The 18,735-nt window shown below is 44.8% G+C and overlaps 1 protein-coding gene across 1 annotated transcript; it reads left to right on the top strand.

The window, feature by feature from the left end:
* The first annotated feature begins 3,279 nt into the window (after positions 1–3,279).
* LOC123990278 (leucine-rich repeat-containing protein 30-like) lies at positions 3,280–5,988 on the top strand. The gene has a single exon (XM_046290867.1). The coding sequence runs from the start codon at positions 3,624–3,626 to the stop codon at positions 4,491–4,493; it is 870 nt and encodes a 289-aa protein (XP_046146823.1). The 5' UTR covers positions 3,280–3,623; the 3' UTR covers positions 4,494–5,988.
* The last annotated feature ends 12,747 nt before the right edge of the window (positions 5,989–18,735 follow it).

Here is an 18,735-nt window from a genome sequence, read left to right as displayed (position 1 = left end):
TTGCCCATAAAACATGCAAATTGGGAGATATTTCACTGTAACTTTTCATGCATTGGAAAGAACCAAGATGGGAATGTACTGTGTGTTTCATCACTGTAGCTTTGGAGAAATTCAATGTGCTACAATTGCCCTCAGTCTCTCCTATGTTCTACTTTCACCGGCAGGGCAGGATGCTGTCACGCCTGCTCCCTCTCTTCCCCCCTGGCGCTCGAGGGAGTAAGGCTGCCCTGCATTACGCACTCCTGCCACCATCATTTAGGCACACCTGCCTTCCCTCGTCACGCGCATCAGCGATATTGAACTCACCTGGACTCACCCAATCACCTGTTTATTACCTCTCCTATATGTGTCAGTTTCCCTGCTCTGTTCCCCGCTGCGGCATTAATTGTAATTTGTCTGTGTTACCCGTGTGCTGACGCTGTTCCTGTCTCGTTCCATGGCCTTTCCCTATTAAATGTTTGACACCCCGTACTTGCTTCTCCTCTCCAGCGTCCTCTCCAGCGTCCCTTGACAGATGCTCATTTCCTCAAAACAAGAACAAATGCGCCTGGGGCAGCCAGCGGCGCTGTTTCGCCTCTCGTGGACCTCAGCCTTAATGTACAAAGACTGGTCGACTATGGCAACCTCAAGTTTGCTTGCTTGACTTTCTTCTCACTACTTGGCCTTGACACTCTCCTCTTGCCGTCTTCCTCAGACTCATTTGTATTTCTCATCATGTCTTCGTCTCACCAGAAGGCAAGCCCTAGGGTTCAAACACAGAAACTGTTAAGTAGCCAACTCTGCTTGCTTGTGAATGCATGACCAATCTCCAAATCCCAGAAACACAAAGCAACAACCAAACATTCCCCCAACCTTGGCAAGGAAACCTATGCAAATGAGGTCCACAGTCAAGACACTGCACGTGGATAATTGGCATTCATAACTTCTGACAACAATGGAATAACCGAGAGCAGATAATCCCCTCTTCCTCGTCTTTTATCTCTTTCCCCGGATAAAAACGGTGGAATAGGGTTGTTTGTGATTAGCCGCCAGTGATGGGTAATCTGATCCCGGCATGTACGAGGTCGTCACTACTAGTTACCACAGCCACAAAGGAATAAACCCCACCTATTTCTACCATTTCTATCTTCTTAAAATCCCATTTTAAAACATAACCTCAACCCCAATTTTGACTTTTTGACTGTGGTAACTAGTGACAACCCATGTGGTCGTACGCCACCAAGATAAACCATGCATGAATAATACTTTTAGAGAGACCAATCTCTCGTCTGGTGACGTGTATTTCAGTCTCTCCAATCGGAGCCAGGAGCCAGGGAATGGGGTGCTGTTTCTTCCAAAATCCTCCCCTAGGGAAAACCATGATCCGCCTCTGATCACAGGATTCCCCAGGGCCGGGAATAATCCGTCCTGCTTTTTTTTCCATCAGAGAGGGGGCATCACGGGGTTATCAGTTGCACAATGCCCAACGTCAGCCCATGGGTCTGTGTGATAAGGATCCAGCACCTGTCTCACACTGTCACTCTGCGTCGATACGGGACCCTACCTGCACACTGCTAGTACCTTCATGGCATTAACTAGAAATACAGTTCTTTGGATATGGACAGCGATGTTGTTGTTGTTTCAGCACAGTGTCATCTGATTGAGTTGATCTGATGATTGATCATTTAAGTGATCGTGAATGTGGTGAAATGAAATCTGCCGTTTTCTCATCTAAGATTTTTTTTTAAATGGTAAAGTTGTGACTGATCATCTTAAATTGTAGTCACTGGATTAGGTATTAATGGGTGAACAGAACCGACATATTAACATGAGTACAGTCCATATAGAGTCGCCTTGGCCAGGACACCTTGCTTTACTAGTTCAGCTGGCAGTGTATTCAGACAGTAGACTGCCTTGTTCAACTGCAGGGATTAAAAGTCAGTAAGTCAAATGAGTTTATGTTTGACAGATCTGTTTTGGTTTGAGTGGGAGGAGGTGGACGTGGGGGGCTAAGGGGGTATATTTAAGGCTGAATGAGGCACTCAGTTTGTGGGTCAAATTGTTAAGTGAGTTGCATTACCTGAGGAATTCCACTAACACCGGTACCCGGGTCCTTTGAGCTTTGACCCACACTGAGTGAAAGAGAATAACACAAACCATGGTTTGATTTAAAGCCTGCAGACCTCAAACATGCATTTTGTAGGCATATAGGAAGCTGATTGGTACAGTACAGCATTGTGGTGTCAAGTGGTTTACAGGTCTCCAATTGCATCTAAAACAACGGCAGGACCCAGTCTGATATTTAGACTAATTCCACTGGACACAGACAGTCAGTTCAACGTCTATTTTTGATTTTCAACTAAAGTGAATTTGACTTGAATTTGACATTTCACCATGACATTGTATTTAGCTTAAAAGTTGGGTGAAAAAAAAGACTATAAATGCTCTTATGTTTGCAAATCCAATCAGTTCTCCACGTTGATTCTACGATATCACATGTAAAAATGAAATGTCCCAAATGTCCTGTTAGTCTACACCAGTTGTTTATGAAGCATGTGACTAATACAATTTTATTTGATTGGATTGATTTGTCCACTTGTGTCCCATTCAATCATTAACTCCTCAAGAACTTCTTCTTTTTTTGAGAGCCTCTCCATGGCTGCTTAATCCACATCCCTAACGCCATCTAATACTGTGTGAACTAATGAAAAGACATGGGAAAGGCACGAGGCTAACGGAGTCAATACATTTAGGAGACATGAAGCAACACTGTCTGCCATTATAAAATATAATCCTAACTATCTGCGTATCTAAGAGAGCTATAAATAAGTGTTAAGAGGCGCTAGAAATCTAAAAAGGAAATGATATTGTATGACACACTGATAGCATTTCCACAAAGGGTGTTTTGTTTTGACCACGGTTGTGGTTATAAATAGACTCATTTATAACCGTCTTGATGTATGCTTGGTGTAAGAGGATACAGTAGCTTTGTGACAAGAACAAATTGATCCCACGATCAAGCCAATGACAGTACGGCAGTCAAACACCACTGTTTGAAGGTGATTGAGGTAATTTATGTGGTCGATCGATTGAATAACACCATTCAAGGTCAAGGTTTGTGTGGTGGGCGGCATGGGCCTCCATCCTTGCGCCCTCTGCGCAATCAAGGTTAGTTATCGCCCAGGCCGGAGCGCACAAGTGACAGGAGCAGCTGAAGGGGGTGGAGGGATGTGGTTGGTGCTGGGGGGGGGGGGTGACTTAGTCAGTGTGGCTGGGGTCGGCTGGTGCTATCCAGTCAGTGTGGGCTGTTGATTTCAGCCCCCCTGCTCCCTCCCCTCTTGTCAGCACACATTTCTCAAATCAGTCCCCTTGACAAACACACGTCTTTACTGCTCTGCGACACTCCGCTACACTTGGCCAGCACTTCCAGGGTGGATATCCAGCAGCATTTTACATCCGACACACACTAAGTGAGAATGTACACAGTTCCTTTGTTGACTGTCGACCGTACCAGCACTGACCAAAGCTGCTTGTCTGTCGCTCTCCACCCTATCGGTTTAGGATGTTTTGTGGCTAGTGCTTCTGGGTAATGCTCTTTCGCGTCTTCTTGTCTTGACATCGGTATTCCTGCTGAAGGAGCACCAATGGGACACAAGCAGTCCAAGGAAGAGGAGATGAAGAGGCAGGCGAGGAAGAGTGCCGGCCGGGAGGACAGCTTGACGTCGGCAGAGCGGATCCGCAACCACGCGTACAAACAGTGGGGCTACAGCATACTGAGCCTGGCCCGCCGCGGCCTCAAGGAACCCCCCAAGGAACTGTGGGAGCTGACGGAGCTCGAGAAGCTCAACCTGTCGTTGAACTGCCTGCGGGCTCTGCCCCCCGCCCTCAGCATCCTCAGCAACCTGGTGGTCCTCAACCTGTGGGGGAACCAGCTGACCAGCCTGCCCCCAGAGATCGGCCAGCTCAGACACCTCCGCGTTCTGTTCTGCTACCGCAACCAACTGACCGAGGTTCCAGAGGAGCTGGGCAACTGCACCAGGCTGGAGGTCCTCAGCCTGGCCAACAACGAGATATCTGGCCTCCCTGCCTCCTGCGCCAACCTGACCTGCCTGAGGAAGCTCAATCTCAGCCACAACAAAATTGTTCACATCCCCGGCTGCGTTTACACCATGAAGAGACTCGTATTCCTCCACCTGGCCTGCAACAGGCTGGAGTGCATCGCCGAGAGCATCGCGGCACTGGTGGAGCTCAAGATCCTCATCGTGGAGGGGAACGAGATCCACTCGCTGCCCAAGATGATCTGCTGCCTGACGCGGCTGGAGCTGCTCAACGTGGACTTCAACGACATCCAGAACGTGCCCCAGGAGATGCACCAGCTCAGCAGGCTGGAGAAGCTGGCCTACCACCCTCTGGATAAGGGACTCCACATCATGCAGAACCCCTTGCAGAAGCAAATCAAAGAGGTGCTGGAAGGAGGCCTCATCGCCCTCTTTAATTATCTGAAATCTAATTAAGACTCCTCCACAGAATTTCTTCTGGGGACCCATTGTTGTTCTCCATGAAGGAACTAAATGTACATCCATTGTTGTTGCTCATGAGGAGGATGCGATTTTGGAGTGATCCTCAACATGCACGAGAAAAGTATGAGAAAAAGCTAAGATTGTTGTTTTTTAAATTTACAATACATAACAAGATGATGCAACTGTGATTTTGTAAAAAATGATTAGGCTACTAACTGAATGACAGTAGTCATGATGCATATGTAGAGTTGTACCTAACCACTCTATTTGTGTTTAACATAATTGAGACACGTATGTCATTATAAACTTCTGAAAGCAATGCTCAGTGGGGCTAAACACATTGCATGGAAATAGACTTGGACTGTTGGGAGGAAATCATCCAACGTATAGCAAGGCTCTGCTGTCAGGATCCTCACATTCTGTACCAGAGGTGATCTAGAGAAGAGGCCATGTTTCAGGGGGGAGCCTTGGCATGTCTCTAACACGAGTTGACCTCCGACCTCTCATTCAATTACAACCGCTCTTAGTCTTGGAGCAGGTCGTCGGGATCAAGATCAGGAGGCTTCCATTACATCAACAGAAAGTCCAGCCTTGAGACCAGCCGTGTTTGCTGCTGTAGTTACCTACCCAACACCTTTAAAGAACAACAAGCAAATTCTGTTGCCAGTCCCCAACGATCAGATGCTATAATGCAGACAGTCAATGGACCTACAGTCTTAATCATGCCTATTTGAGTTGGAATAGCATTTAAGTTTGTTTGCCACACATGCTGAATGTAGTACCTCATTGCACCTGAATGTAGCATTTCAAAAACCAAACGGGTTATGTGTACATGTCAGCTGGTGTTGTTTATTCTGTAAAGTTGCCCATTTTAATATGTCATCTTATTATGCAGGATTACCTATTGCTGTGTTTTGTTTGAGGGGCAAATGCTCTCATTACAATTTTATTGACCTGTTCTTAAGTCAGTATAAACTGAGGTCTAAATAAATATTAGATATTTATCCCCCCAAAAAACTATGCCTCAAATATTTCCTGTGAACTCGTAACTCTTACAGAACACAAATTATTAAATCAGTCAAGATTCTGTGTGATTGGTGGTTCATGTCACAGTTCATTGTCCAGGTCAAAGGTCATGAGAAACAAGATCTGCGGGTATCAGAATAGGATTCTGCTCTGAAATATTCAGAGCAGAACATTATCCTGAATATAAACCATCAACTTAGTGAAAACCATTGGTGTTTAATATGAGGGTTTCAGCATTTATTTTACGATGTCAATATGTATTTGTTGTCAATGTTTTGGTGTCAAACTAGTGGCAGTTGTGAAAAAAGTCAATAGTTGGAAGAGTTGCCGAGGTAATTGAAAAGAATGCCGTTGTTGATTAGCTTTTTTCATTAATTAGGCTATTTTCTCTTAAACCATATGGCCTGTCTACTAGAAACTAATGGACAATATGGACACAGATATAAAACATCTCTACTATTTCTGAAATGTTTGTTTTGTTATTCATGTATAAATGACCAGTTACGATAGATTGCCATAGATTTTCTGTTAATTATCAAAACTACTGAAGATTTCGGTAACTTTGGTAAACTAACAAATGATAACTTGTGTGATACGCACATTAAGATGTATGATTCATAATGAATACGTACTTTGGCCGTTAAAGTGAGACAACCTGGTGTGGTTGTTAATTGTCAATGCAATGTCGGTATGAACACGAGTAAAGATTTTCTATCACTTGAACGATAACTCTATAACACTAATCAACATATTAAAAGCTAATCTCCATCGAGCATTAGTAAAATAATCAAATTTTCACTCTGATAGAAAAAAAAGTAGACATTTTTACGTTATCCTCCAAAGTAAAAATGTTAACGCTATCCACCACCACTCAAACACTGAGTTCTAGCATTCCATCTGGCTGGTAAATTACACTTTGCCAACTAAAGCTTGTTCTGTCCGCTTTAATTACCATATACACACATATCTGCCAAAACAGGGAAGTCGTCAGGTTGGGGTAATGAGTGATTGATGAGCATTGTGTACTGCCAGGACCTACATGAGTGTGGTCTCCTGTTGGAATGGCCTGGATCTGTGTTCGTTTTTTTACAGTAAGAAAACACACACACACACACACACACTCACACACACACACACACACACACACACACACACACACACACACACACACACACACACACACACACACACACACACACACACACACACACACACACACACTTTTAGAGCAGACTATATTTGGCACACACACACACACACACACACACACACACACACACACACACACACACACACACACACACACACAGACTACATTTGGCACACACACACACACACACACACACACACACACACACACACACACACACACACACACACACACACACACACACACACACACACACACACACACACACACACACACACACACACACACACACACACACACACACACACACACACACACACACACACACACACACACACACACAGATACACAGACTATATTTGATACTTTTACACACACACACACACACACACACACACACACACACACACACACACACACACACACACACACACACACACACACACACACACACACACACACACACACACACACACACACACACACACAGATACTTTTAGAGCAGACTATATTTGGCATACTCTCTCTCTCTCACACACACACTGAGCTACCTTTACAGCAGACTATACTTGGCAGACTCTCTCTCTCTCACACACACACTGAGCTACCTTTACAGCAGACTATACTTGGCAGACTCTCTCTCTCTCACACACACTGAGCTACCTTTACAGCAGACTATACTTGGCAGACTCTCTCTCACCCAGTTAAAAACAAACAGACACCCAGGGTTTGACCACCGAATGACATGGAAGAAACACCTTTCACTGGTAACTATGGATTGATGGTCTGGAAGCAGAAAGGTGTATGTGCATGTTATTGAGGACAAGAGTGGAAATAAGCGGAGGTATGTATGTATGTATGTATGTATGTATGTATGTATGTATGTATGTATGTATGTATGTATGTATGTATGTATGTATGTATGTATGTATGTATGTATGTATGTATGTATGTATGTATGTATGTATGTATGTATGTATGTATGTATGTATGTATGTATGTATGTATGTATGTATGTATGTATGTATGTACATGTAAGTACAGTGGGGCAAAAAAGTATTTAGTCAGCCACCAATTGTGCAAGTTCTCTCACTTAAAAAGATGAGAGAGGCCTGTAATTTTCATCATTGGTGCACTTCAACTATGACAGACAGAATTAGAAAAAAATCCAGAAAATCACATTGTAGGATGTTTAATGAATTTATTTGCAAATTATGGTGGAAAATAAGTATTTGGTCAATAACAAAAGTTTATCTCAATAATTTATTATATACCCTTTGTTGGCAATGACAGAGGTCAAACGTTTTCTGTAAGTCTTCACAAGGTTTTCACACACTGTTGCTGTGATGTTTTGGGGCTGTTGCTGGGCAACACGGACTTTCAACTCCCTCCAAAGATTTTCTATGGGGTTGAGATCTGGAGACTGGCTAGGCCACTCCAGGACCTTGAAATGCTTCTTACGAAGCCACTCCTTCGTTGCCCGGGTGGTGTGTTTGGGATCATTGTCATGCTGAAAGACCCAGCCACGTTTCATCTTCAATGCCCTTGCTGATGGAAGGAGGTTTTCACTCAAAATCTCACGATACATGGCCCCATTCATTCTTTCCTTTACACGGATCAGTTGTCCTGGTCCCTTTGCAGCCCCAAATGATGTTTCCACCCCCATGCTTCACATTAGGTATGGTGCTCTTTGGATGCAACTCAGCATTCTTTGTCCTCCAAACACGACGAGTTGAGTTTTTACCAAAAAGTTATATTTTGGTGTCATCTGACCAAATGACATTCTCCCAATCTTCTTCTGGATGATCCAAATGCTCTCTAGCAAATTTAAGACGGGCCTGGACATGTACTGGCTTAAGCAGGGGGACTCGTCTCGCACTGCAGGATTTGAGTCCCTGGCGGCGTAGTGTGTTACTGATGGAGTTTGGAGTGTGACTGTTTGAGGTTGTGGACAGGTGTCTTTTATACTGATAACAAGTTCAAACAGGTGCCATTAATACAGGTAACGAGTGGAGGACAGAGGAGCTGAAAGAAGAAGTTACAGGTCTGTGAGAGCCAGAAATCTTGCTTGTTTGTTATTGACCAAATACTTATTTTCCATCATAATTTGCAAATAAATTCATTAAAAAATCCTACAATGTGATTTTCTGGATTTCTTTTTTCTCATTTTGTGTCATAGTTCAAGTGTATCTATGATGATAATTACAGGCCTCTCTCATCTTTTTAAGTGGGAGAACTTGCACAATTGGTGGCTGACCAAATACTTTTTTGCCCCACTGTATATGGATGAGTGATTGCCGAGCGGCATAGGCAAGGTGCAGTAGATGGAATAAAATACAGTGAATACATGAGATGAGTAATGCATATATGTAAACATTGTTAAAGTGACCAGTGATCCATTTATTAAAGTGGCCAGACTGATGGCCTTGAGATAGAAGCTGTTTTTCAATCTCTTGGTCCAAGCTTTGATGCACCTGTACTGACCTCGCCTTCTGGATGATAGTGGTGTGAATTGGCAGTGGCTTGGGTGGTCGATGTCCTTGATTATATTTTTGGCCTTGTTGTGACATCGGGTGTTGTAGGTGTCATAGAGGGCATGTAGTTTGCCCCCTGTGATGCATTGCAGTTGAGGGCGTTGCATTTGCCATACCAGGCTGTGATACAGCCTGACAGAATGCTCTCGATTGTGCTTCTGTAAAAGTTTGTCAGGGTTTGGGGTTACAAGACAAATTTCTTCATCCTCCTGAGGTTGAAGAGGTGCTGTTGCGTCTGAGTGGACCATTTCAGCTTGTCTGTGATGTGTACGCCAAGGAACTTAAAACTTTCCACCTTCTCCACTGCTGTCCCTTTGATGTGGATGGGGGTTGCTCCCTCTGCTGTTTCCTGAAGTCCACGATCACCTCCTTTGTGTTGTTGACGTTGAGTGAGATGTTGTTTTCCTGACACCACACTCCGAGTGCCCTCACCTCCTCCCTGTAGTCTCGTCGTTGATGGTAATCAAGCCCACTACTGTTGTGTCGTCTGCAAACTTGATGATTGAGTTGGAGGCATGCATGGCCATGCAGTCGTGCGTGAACAGGGAGTACAGGTGGGGGCTGAGCATGCCCCCTTGTGGGGCCCCAGTGTTGAGGGTCAGCGAAGTGGAGATGTTGTTTCCTACCTTCAGCACCTGGGTGGCGGCCCGTCAGACAGTCCAGGACCCAATTGCACAGGGCGGGGTTGAGACCTAGGGAGACCCAGACCCAGGCCTCCAGCTAGATGATGAGTTTTGGGGGTACTATGGTTTTGAATGCTGATCTGTAGTCAATGAATATCAATCTTACAAAGGTATTCCTTTTGTCTTGATGGGATAGGGCAGTGTGATGGCGATTGCATCGTCTGTGGTCCTGTTGGGGCAGTATGCAAACTGAAGTGGGTCTAGGGTGGCCGGTAAGGTGGAGGTGACATGATCCTTTATTAGTCTCTCAAAGCACTTCATGATGACAGAAGTGAGTGCTACGGGGCGGTAGTCATTTACTTCAGTTATCTTTGCCTTCTTGGGTACAGAAACAATGGTAGCCATCTTGAAGGATGTGGGGACAGTAGACTGGGATAGGGAGTGATTGAATATGTAAACACCCCAGCCAGCTGGTCTGTGCATGTGCTGAGGACGCGGCTAGGGATGCCGTCTGGACCAGCAGCCTTGCGAGGGTTAACACTTTTACGCACATCAGCCACGGAGAAGGAGGGGGGGGGAGAATCCTTGTTAGCGGGCCACGACGGTAGCGCTGTATTATCCTCAAAGCAGGTAAAGAAGGTGTTTAGTTTGTCTGGAAGTGAGATGTCGTGTCCGTTACATGGATGGATTTGTATTTGTAGTCCGTGATATCCTGTAGACCCTGCCACATACATCTCATGTCTGAGCCGTTGAATTGCGACTCCACCTTCTTCCTGTACTGGCATTTTGCTTGTTTGATTGCATTGCGTTGGGAATAACTACACTGTTTATATTCAGACATATTCCCAGACACCTTTCCATGGTTAAATGCGATGGATCGTGCTTTCAGATTTGCGCAAATTCCGCCATCCATGGTTTCTGGTTTGGGTAGATTTTAATAGTCACAGTGGGTACAACATCTCCAATTCACTTCTTTATAAACACACTCACAGAGTCAGCGTATTGGTCGATGTTGTTTTCAGAGGCTAACCGGAAAACATATTCCTGTCTACGTGATCAAAACAATCTTGAAGCGTGGCTTCCGATTGGTCGGACCAACGTTGAATGGTTTTCATCAATAGTACATCCTGTTTGAGTTTCTGCCTATAAGACGGAAGGAGCCAGATGCCATCGTGGTCAGATTTGCCGAAGGGAGGTGCGGGGGAGGGCTTTGTATGCATCACAGAAGTTAGAGTAGCAGTGGTTGAGGGTACTGCGCATGCGCGTAGCCCAATCAATATGCTAGTAGAATTTAGGTAGCCTCGTTCTCAAATTTGCTTTGTTAAAATCACCAGCTACCATAAATGCAGCCTCGGGATGTATTATTTCCAGTTTGCATATTGTCCAGTGAAGTTCCTTGATGTCCTTCTTGGTGTCTGCTTGAGGGGGAATGTACACAGCTGTGACTGTAACTGACGAGACTTCTCTTGGTAGGTAAAATGGCAGGCATTTGATTGTAAGGAATTCTAGATCGGGTAAGCCGAAGGACTTGAGTTCCTGTATGTTGTTATGATTACACCATGAGTTGTTAATCATAAAGCATACACCCCCACCCAGAGAGGTGTTTATCTCTGTCAGCACAATGCATGGAGAAGCCAGGTGGCTGGACCGATTCCGAAAACATATCCCAACAGAGCCATGCTTCCGTGAAACAGAGAATGTTACATTCTCTGATGTCTCTCTGGAAAGAAACCTTTGCTCGAATTTCGTCTACCTTGTTGTCAAGAGACTGGACGTTGGCAAGTAGTATCCTCGGGAGCGGTGGGCGATGTGAACGTCTATGGAGTCTGACCAGGAGGCTGCTTCGTCTGCCCCTTCTGCGGCGTTGTTATTTTGGGTCGACTACTGGAATTAGATCCATTGTCCTGGGTGGTGGTCCGAACAGAGGATCCGCTTCGGGAAAGACGTATTCCTGGTCGTAATGTTGGTAAGTTGACATCGCTTTTATATCCAATAGTTCTTCCCGGGGTAACAATGTACGAAATAGATCTCCTGGGGTAACAATGTAAGAAATAATACATTTTAAAAAACAAAATACTGCATAGTTTCTTAGAACTCGAAGCGAGGAGACCATCTCTGATGGCACCATCTAGCTAGATATTATTCCCTAAAGCTTTCCACCTATTCCTCCTTTTCCCTCGAATCCCCTGCCAGTCTTTTGTCAATAATATCTTGCTGGATAATTTGTAACCCTCACTACATTTGTTGTCACTGTCACACATACTGCTACAGTGTCATCCATTGAAGACAAGTCCAAACACATCCACCACTGTACTGCACTGGATGACTTCATCTTAATGCCATGCACGGTTCCCGCTCAGCCCAGTCAAAACTGTTTGCTGCTCTGGCCCCCCCAATGGTGGAACAAACTCCCTCACGACGCCAGGACAGCGGAGTCAATCACCACCTTCCGGAGACACCTGAAACCCCACCTCTTTAAGGAATACCTAGGATAGGATAAAGTAATCCTTCTACCCCCCCCCCCCTTAAAAGATTTAGATGCACTATTGTAAAGTGGCTGTTCCACTGGATGTCATAAGTTGAATGCACCAATTTGTAAGTCGCTCTGGATAAGAGCGTCTGCTAAATGACTTAAATGTAAATGTAAAATGCGAGGTGTTGGTTGAAACTCTCAACTCCTTTCTGACTCCTCCTCTGCCTACTAAAGAAAGGCAAAGCGTGAATTTGACATTTACAGTGTGTTTTACAAGCCCGGACAAATTCCATGCCCTCCCATTCTTCTCCATTCTCCTCCTCTCTCCCTCTCTTCCTCTTCTCCTTCTCCCCCTCCCTCTCCTCCTCTCCTAAAGCCTCATTTCCTTGTCTCTTTCTCTACTCCGCCTCTTCCCCTATCTTCCTCAGGCCTGGAGTCTTCCGCCTCCTCTCTCCTCCTCCTCCTTTCTCCGCTCCTCCTCCTCCTTTCTAGGTCTCCTCCTACTCCTCTCACTCCCCTCCCCCTCTCATCCTCCTCTCCTCTTCTCTCTCCCTGTCTCTCTCATCCTCCTCTCCCCCTCTCTCCCTCTCCTGCTTACTCCCTCTCCTCCTCCTTCTCCTCTCTCCCTTTCTTGCTTCTCCTCCTCCTCGTGTCCTCCAGCCCCTGAGAGAAGAATGAAGAGGTTCCATTGTGTTCCTGTTCTTATCTAGGGGCCTTACAGAAGGTTATACAGACAGTTCCATCCCATTCTGCGTGATTGCAACATACTCAAGTCGTCCTTATAGTTCAGTGCCCTTTGTCCTGCTCCCTCTTTGGTAGCCTGCACCTGGGAACCAGCTTTTCTCCTGGGATGTGGCTTGTTTTGTTTCCAGGAAGATGGGTGGGGTTGAGGGGTGAGAGCGGGGGGAGCAGGGGGGCAATTATCTATGTTCTCTCCCTGAAGAGAGAAGAGAGAAATAAAAAGATTATCCTGGCTTGCTCTCTTCCCTCCCTCTCTCTTGATTCACTATATCTTTCTCTCCTTCCCTCCCTCCCTCTCTTTATTCACTATCTCATTCTCTGTCTCTTGTTCCCTCTGATTAAACCACTTTATCTTGGTCAGGTCTGTGGTCCGTTGTCCTGAAGGAGCAGATCTGGTTACCTCTTCTCTCCTCCTTCTTTCGCTCTCTCTTTTACTCTCTTTCTTCCGGTTCATTCCATGCTTTGCCTCCAGTTCCAAAGCCATGCCAGCACCCATTTGTTATTGCATTTAGGACTAATAGAAGTCTGCTATGCAGTAAAGAGACTGCATGCTTCAGTAACTTCATGTCTGGTTTGGGTAATCAAAACCGCATAACATACAGCTCCAACACACACTGTTAATAATATCATTCGTTTAACTGGACATGAAAATCTCAGCAAGATTTTAATTTGAGACAATTTCAAATCGTAGGAAAAATCGTAGGAAGCATATTTTAGGTCTTGTAATCACAAAAACATTTGGTAAAATATCCCATTAAGGGATATTCCTCTCATCCTTTACATTGGCTGGCGACGTGTCTTGCATAAATTCATCCTAGCACAGCAGACTATGTGACACAAAAGTTGAGAACTCCGCCCCCTTGTGGTAAGATTTCCGTATGGCCAAAATTCCCGAAACAGACAACTTTACCTGTGTTAACTAGATTACTAATTAGTCTTCTTGGGAAACAAGTTATGACGGAAGAAAAGCTGCATGTATTATAGTTGACAAACAATGGCCTAACAAAATGTCAGAAATCATAATATGGCCTTCCTTCATAATATGGCCTTCCTAAATGTCGGAATTCATAATATGGCCTTCCAAATGTCAGAATTCATAATATGGCCTTCCTAAATGTCGGGAATCATAATATGGCCTTCCTAAATGTCAGAATTCATAATATGGCCTTCCAAATGTCGGGAATCATAATATAGCCTTCCAAATGTCAGAAATCATAATATGGCCTTCCTAAATGTCGGGAATCATAATATGGCCTTCCTAAATGTCGGGAATCATAATATGGCCTTCCTAAATGTCGGAATTCATAATATGGCCTTCCAAATGTCAGAATTCATAATATGGCCTTCCAAATGTCGGAAATCATTATATGGCCTTCCAAATGTCAGAATTCATAATATGGCCTTCCAAATGTCGGGAATTAAAAGCAGAAATGCATCTAAATGAAGGGTGAAAGTATCCTATAAAGTATCCTATAAAGTATCCTATAAAGTATCCTATAAAGTATCCTATAAAGTATCCTATGCCAGCAGACTATAAATTCCAGTACAAAGTATCATCCAAAACAAATTATTATGGAATTATTACGGTGGATCTCTTTGCACATGTAGCCTACTTTTTGAAGTGATTTGTTTGACAATCAGATGAAAAAATCATCACACAATGATACCCATGATATATTAAACTGAGGCTGCACTGACCACAGTAAACGGGATAAGATGTTTACATGCCACAGTATCCCGTCTGAAATTAGCATACAAACTTTTTTGCGTTATTGTAAACAGAATACTTGAGTATCCCGACTAATAACAGGATATTGGTGTTGTGAATGTAGTCAATGAGCTTGCCACGGAGAACCAAGAACATTGCAAAACATTGCCCTTACAAACCAGCACCCTCGTCCATCCATGTTTTCAGGCTACCCTGAAAGTTTGGGGTCATAATCACATCTTTTTACATGTTCACACAGACACACACACACACACACTTGTCTACAACAATTTAACATACATACATACATACATCCTTTCAGAAGTTTTCTGGCCTCAACTGTCAAGGCAGGCTGTAATCTTTCTGCTATGGCGAGAGTCAAATTAATTTAATCTTATCTGCATATTTACATTCTAATTTGCATGGAGTATAAATCATTCAAACCAGACCCTAATCCTACTGGAATGACATCATTCCTTTCAGAAACTTTATCTGGTTTCTCTGGAACTCACTGGCTGAACACCCTGACTGTTTCTCCAGTTAATGTATGATGTGTCTGGGTAAAACTCTACCACTGTGAGTTACTGATTCACCAGGAAATGCAACACTTATTTGGATTTTGTCGCACATGAGCCTTGAATCCTATGTGGGAGGTATTTATTTATTTTATTCAGCCAGGTTTGTTGACTGAGAACACATTCTCATGTACAACAGTCTGAACAACCGGGGGAATAGATACAGGGGAAAGGAGGGAGGGATGAATGAGCTAGGGATGATTAGGTGGCCATGATGGTATGAGGGCCAGATTGGGAATTTAGCCAGGACCCCGGGGTTAACACCTCTATTCTTACGATAAGTGCCATGGGATCTTTAGTGACCACAGAGAGTCAGGACACTAGTTTAACGTCCCATCCGAAAGACGGCACCCTACACGGGGCAATGTCCCCAATCACTGCCCTGGGGCATTGGGATAGAGATACTTTTTTAACCAAAGGAAAGGGCTCTCGAGTGGCGCAGTGGTCTAAAGCACTGCATCTCAGTTCTAGAGGTGTAACTACAGACCTGGTTAGATTCCAGGCTGTATCACAACTGGCTGTGATTGAGAGTCCAATAGGGCAGTGCACAATTGGCCCAGAGTCGGACCCCGGGATAGGCCGCCATTGTAAATAAAAATTTGTTCTTAACTGACTTGTCCGGATAAATAAAAAGGCATGCCTCCTACTAACCTTCCAGCAGCACCTGGTTTCCCATCCGGGGACTAACCAGGACCAACCCTGCTCCCATCCAGGGACTAACCAGGACCAACCCTGCTCCCATCCAGGGACTGACCAGGACCAACCCTGCTCCCATCCAGGGACTGACCAGGACCAACCCTGCTCCCATCCAGGGACTGACCAGGACCAACCCTGCTCCCATCCAGGGACTGACCAGGACCAACCCTGCTCCCATCCAGGGACTGACCAGGACCAACCCTGCTCCCATCCAGGGACTAACCAGGACCAACCCTGCTCCCATCCAGGGACTGACCTGGACCAACCCTGCTCCCATCCAGGGACTGACCAGGACCAACCCTGCTCCCATCCAGGGACTGACCAGGACCAACCCTGCTCCCATCCAGGGACTGACCAGGACCAACCCTGCTCCCATCCAGGGACTGACCAGGACCAACCCTGCTCCCATCCAGGGACTGACCAGGACCAACCCTGCTCCCATCCAGGGACTGACCAGGACCAACCCTGCTTAACTTCAGAGCCAAGCCAGCAGTGGGATACAAGATGGAATGCTACTGGCAGGTTATGGTGGGATACAAGAGGGGGCAATAATATGTGTGTTCATTATACATCAATAGGAAGAACATGGACTGAAACAAGAGGGAGGAACAATCTGAATTCGTCCAATTGTCCTTTTCTGTTGCAAAACGTTTGAAAACATTTTCTGTTGCATGTTCAGTATGGCACACAGTAACAAAATGTTTTACAAAATTGTTTAAATCTGTGTTCTCATTGGGAAAGATCCGGTGGTAATGAATGCCCTGATTCAAAACATTTTCCACTTGCTGAACAAGACCTTGAGGGCTGACATAAATCCCTTTAGAATCTCCATGAACGAACATAATTTCCTCACTATGGTTTTACATGATAAGGAAGTGCTATGATGTCACCTTGAATACAGATATTGAACCTTGACGGTCAGATATCCACCGTATATTTTTACAGATATCCATGTAGGAATCCACAGTGATGAAATTGTCTGAAAACTATAGTCAATTCCATCTTCTTACTCATCCTTGTCATTACTGATTTTCATGTGTCCAAAGCTCACTCTCATTCTCCAATGTCTGAGTCTGACAGATCTCTCACTTTGTATCCAGAGGACATTTTAGTATTGATTTGGGACACCAAGGGGAGTCAATGTTCTTCATCCGTAGACTACATAATTACATATGAAAATGTCACGGCATTGTGCCCCTGAACAATGTTGAAGTAGGTAAGCGGGATGACTAGGGTTTAAGCTGCTAATCACGCTCTTCCTTTCTGACTGCCTGGCCAGAAAACTATCTCAAGGACAAGATTGCATAACCGAGCAGTTTAAAACACCATTCCCAAAACAACATAATGACGTTTTAATTTCTCATCGGGCACTTGCACAGGGGGCACAATCAGGAATGTGCAGGAGGAGACTGTGGCCCTATTCCAATCCCTTTAAATCCACCAGTAGTTCCTTCTTTCCTAGAGGAAATCGTGGGAAAAGCAATGGGGTGAAAACCCACAGAGGGCTTCAAACAGGGCTTTTCACTGGCTCTAGCATACACAAGCCCGGCTCATTCTGCTGTAATGTTCCCCTATTCAACATCAATGGGGTGAAAAACCACAGAGGGCTTCAAACAGGGCTTTTCACTGGCTCTAGCATACACAAGCCCGGCTCATTCTGCTGTAATGTTCCCCTATTCAACATCAATGGGGTGAAAACCCACAGAGGGCTTCAAACAGGGCTTTTCACTGGCTCTAGCATACACAAGCCCGACTCATTCTGCTATAATGTTCCCCTATTCTACATCAATGGGGTGAAAACCCACAGAGGGCTTCAAACAGGGCTTTTCACTGGCTCTAGCATACACAAGCCCGACTCATTCTGCTATAATGTTCCCCTATTCTACATCAATTCCCCAGCAGAATGTCAACAAACTGCCGTTTACAGTGGCGCTTTTCTGATGGAGAGCTCATACTACAGTCTAACCACACATCAGAGCTCATACTACAGTCTAACCACACATACTACTCAGTCTAACCACACATCAGAGCTCAGAGCTCACTACAGTCTAACCACACATCAGAGCTCAGTCTAACCACACACATCAGAGCTCATACTACAGTCTAACCACCATCAGAGCTCATACTACAGTCTAACCACACATCAGAGCTCATACTACAGTCTAACCACACATCAGAGCTCATACTACAGTCTAACCACACATCACAGCTAACCACACATCAGAGCTCATACTACAGTCTAACCACACATCAGAGCTCATACAGAGCTCATACTACAGTCTAACCACACATCAGAGCTCATACTACAGTCTAACCCACACATCAGAGCTCATACTACAGTCTAACCACACATCCACACATCAAGCTCATCATACTACAGTCTAACCACACATCAGAGCTCATACTACAGTCTAACCACACATCAGAGCTCATACTACAGTCTAACCACACATCAGAGCTCATACTACAGTCTAACCACACATCAGAGCTCATACTACAGTCTAACCACACATCAGAGCTCAACTACAGTCTAACCACATCAGAGCTCATACTACAGTCTAACCACACATCAGAGCTCATACTACAGTCTAACCACACATCAGAGCTCATACTACAGTCTAACCACACATCAACCACACATCAGAGCTCATACTACAGTCTAACCACACATCAGAGCTCATACTACAGTCTAACCACACATCAGAGCTCA

Source organism: Oncorhynchus gorbuscha, linkage group LG12 (genome assembly GCF_021184085.1).
Source record: "Oncorhynchus gorbuscha isolate QuinsamMale2020 ecotype Even-year linkage group LG12, OgorEven_v1.0, whole genome shotgun sequence".
Classification (NCBI taxonomy): Eukaryota; Metazoa; Chordata; class Actinopteri; order Salmoniformes; family Salmonidae; genus Oncorhynchus; species Oncorhynchus gorbuscha.
Note: the sequence above shows the minus strand (reverse complement) of the source record. Positions and strands in the feature narration are given on the sequence as shown.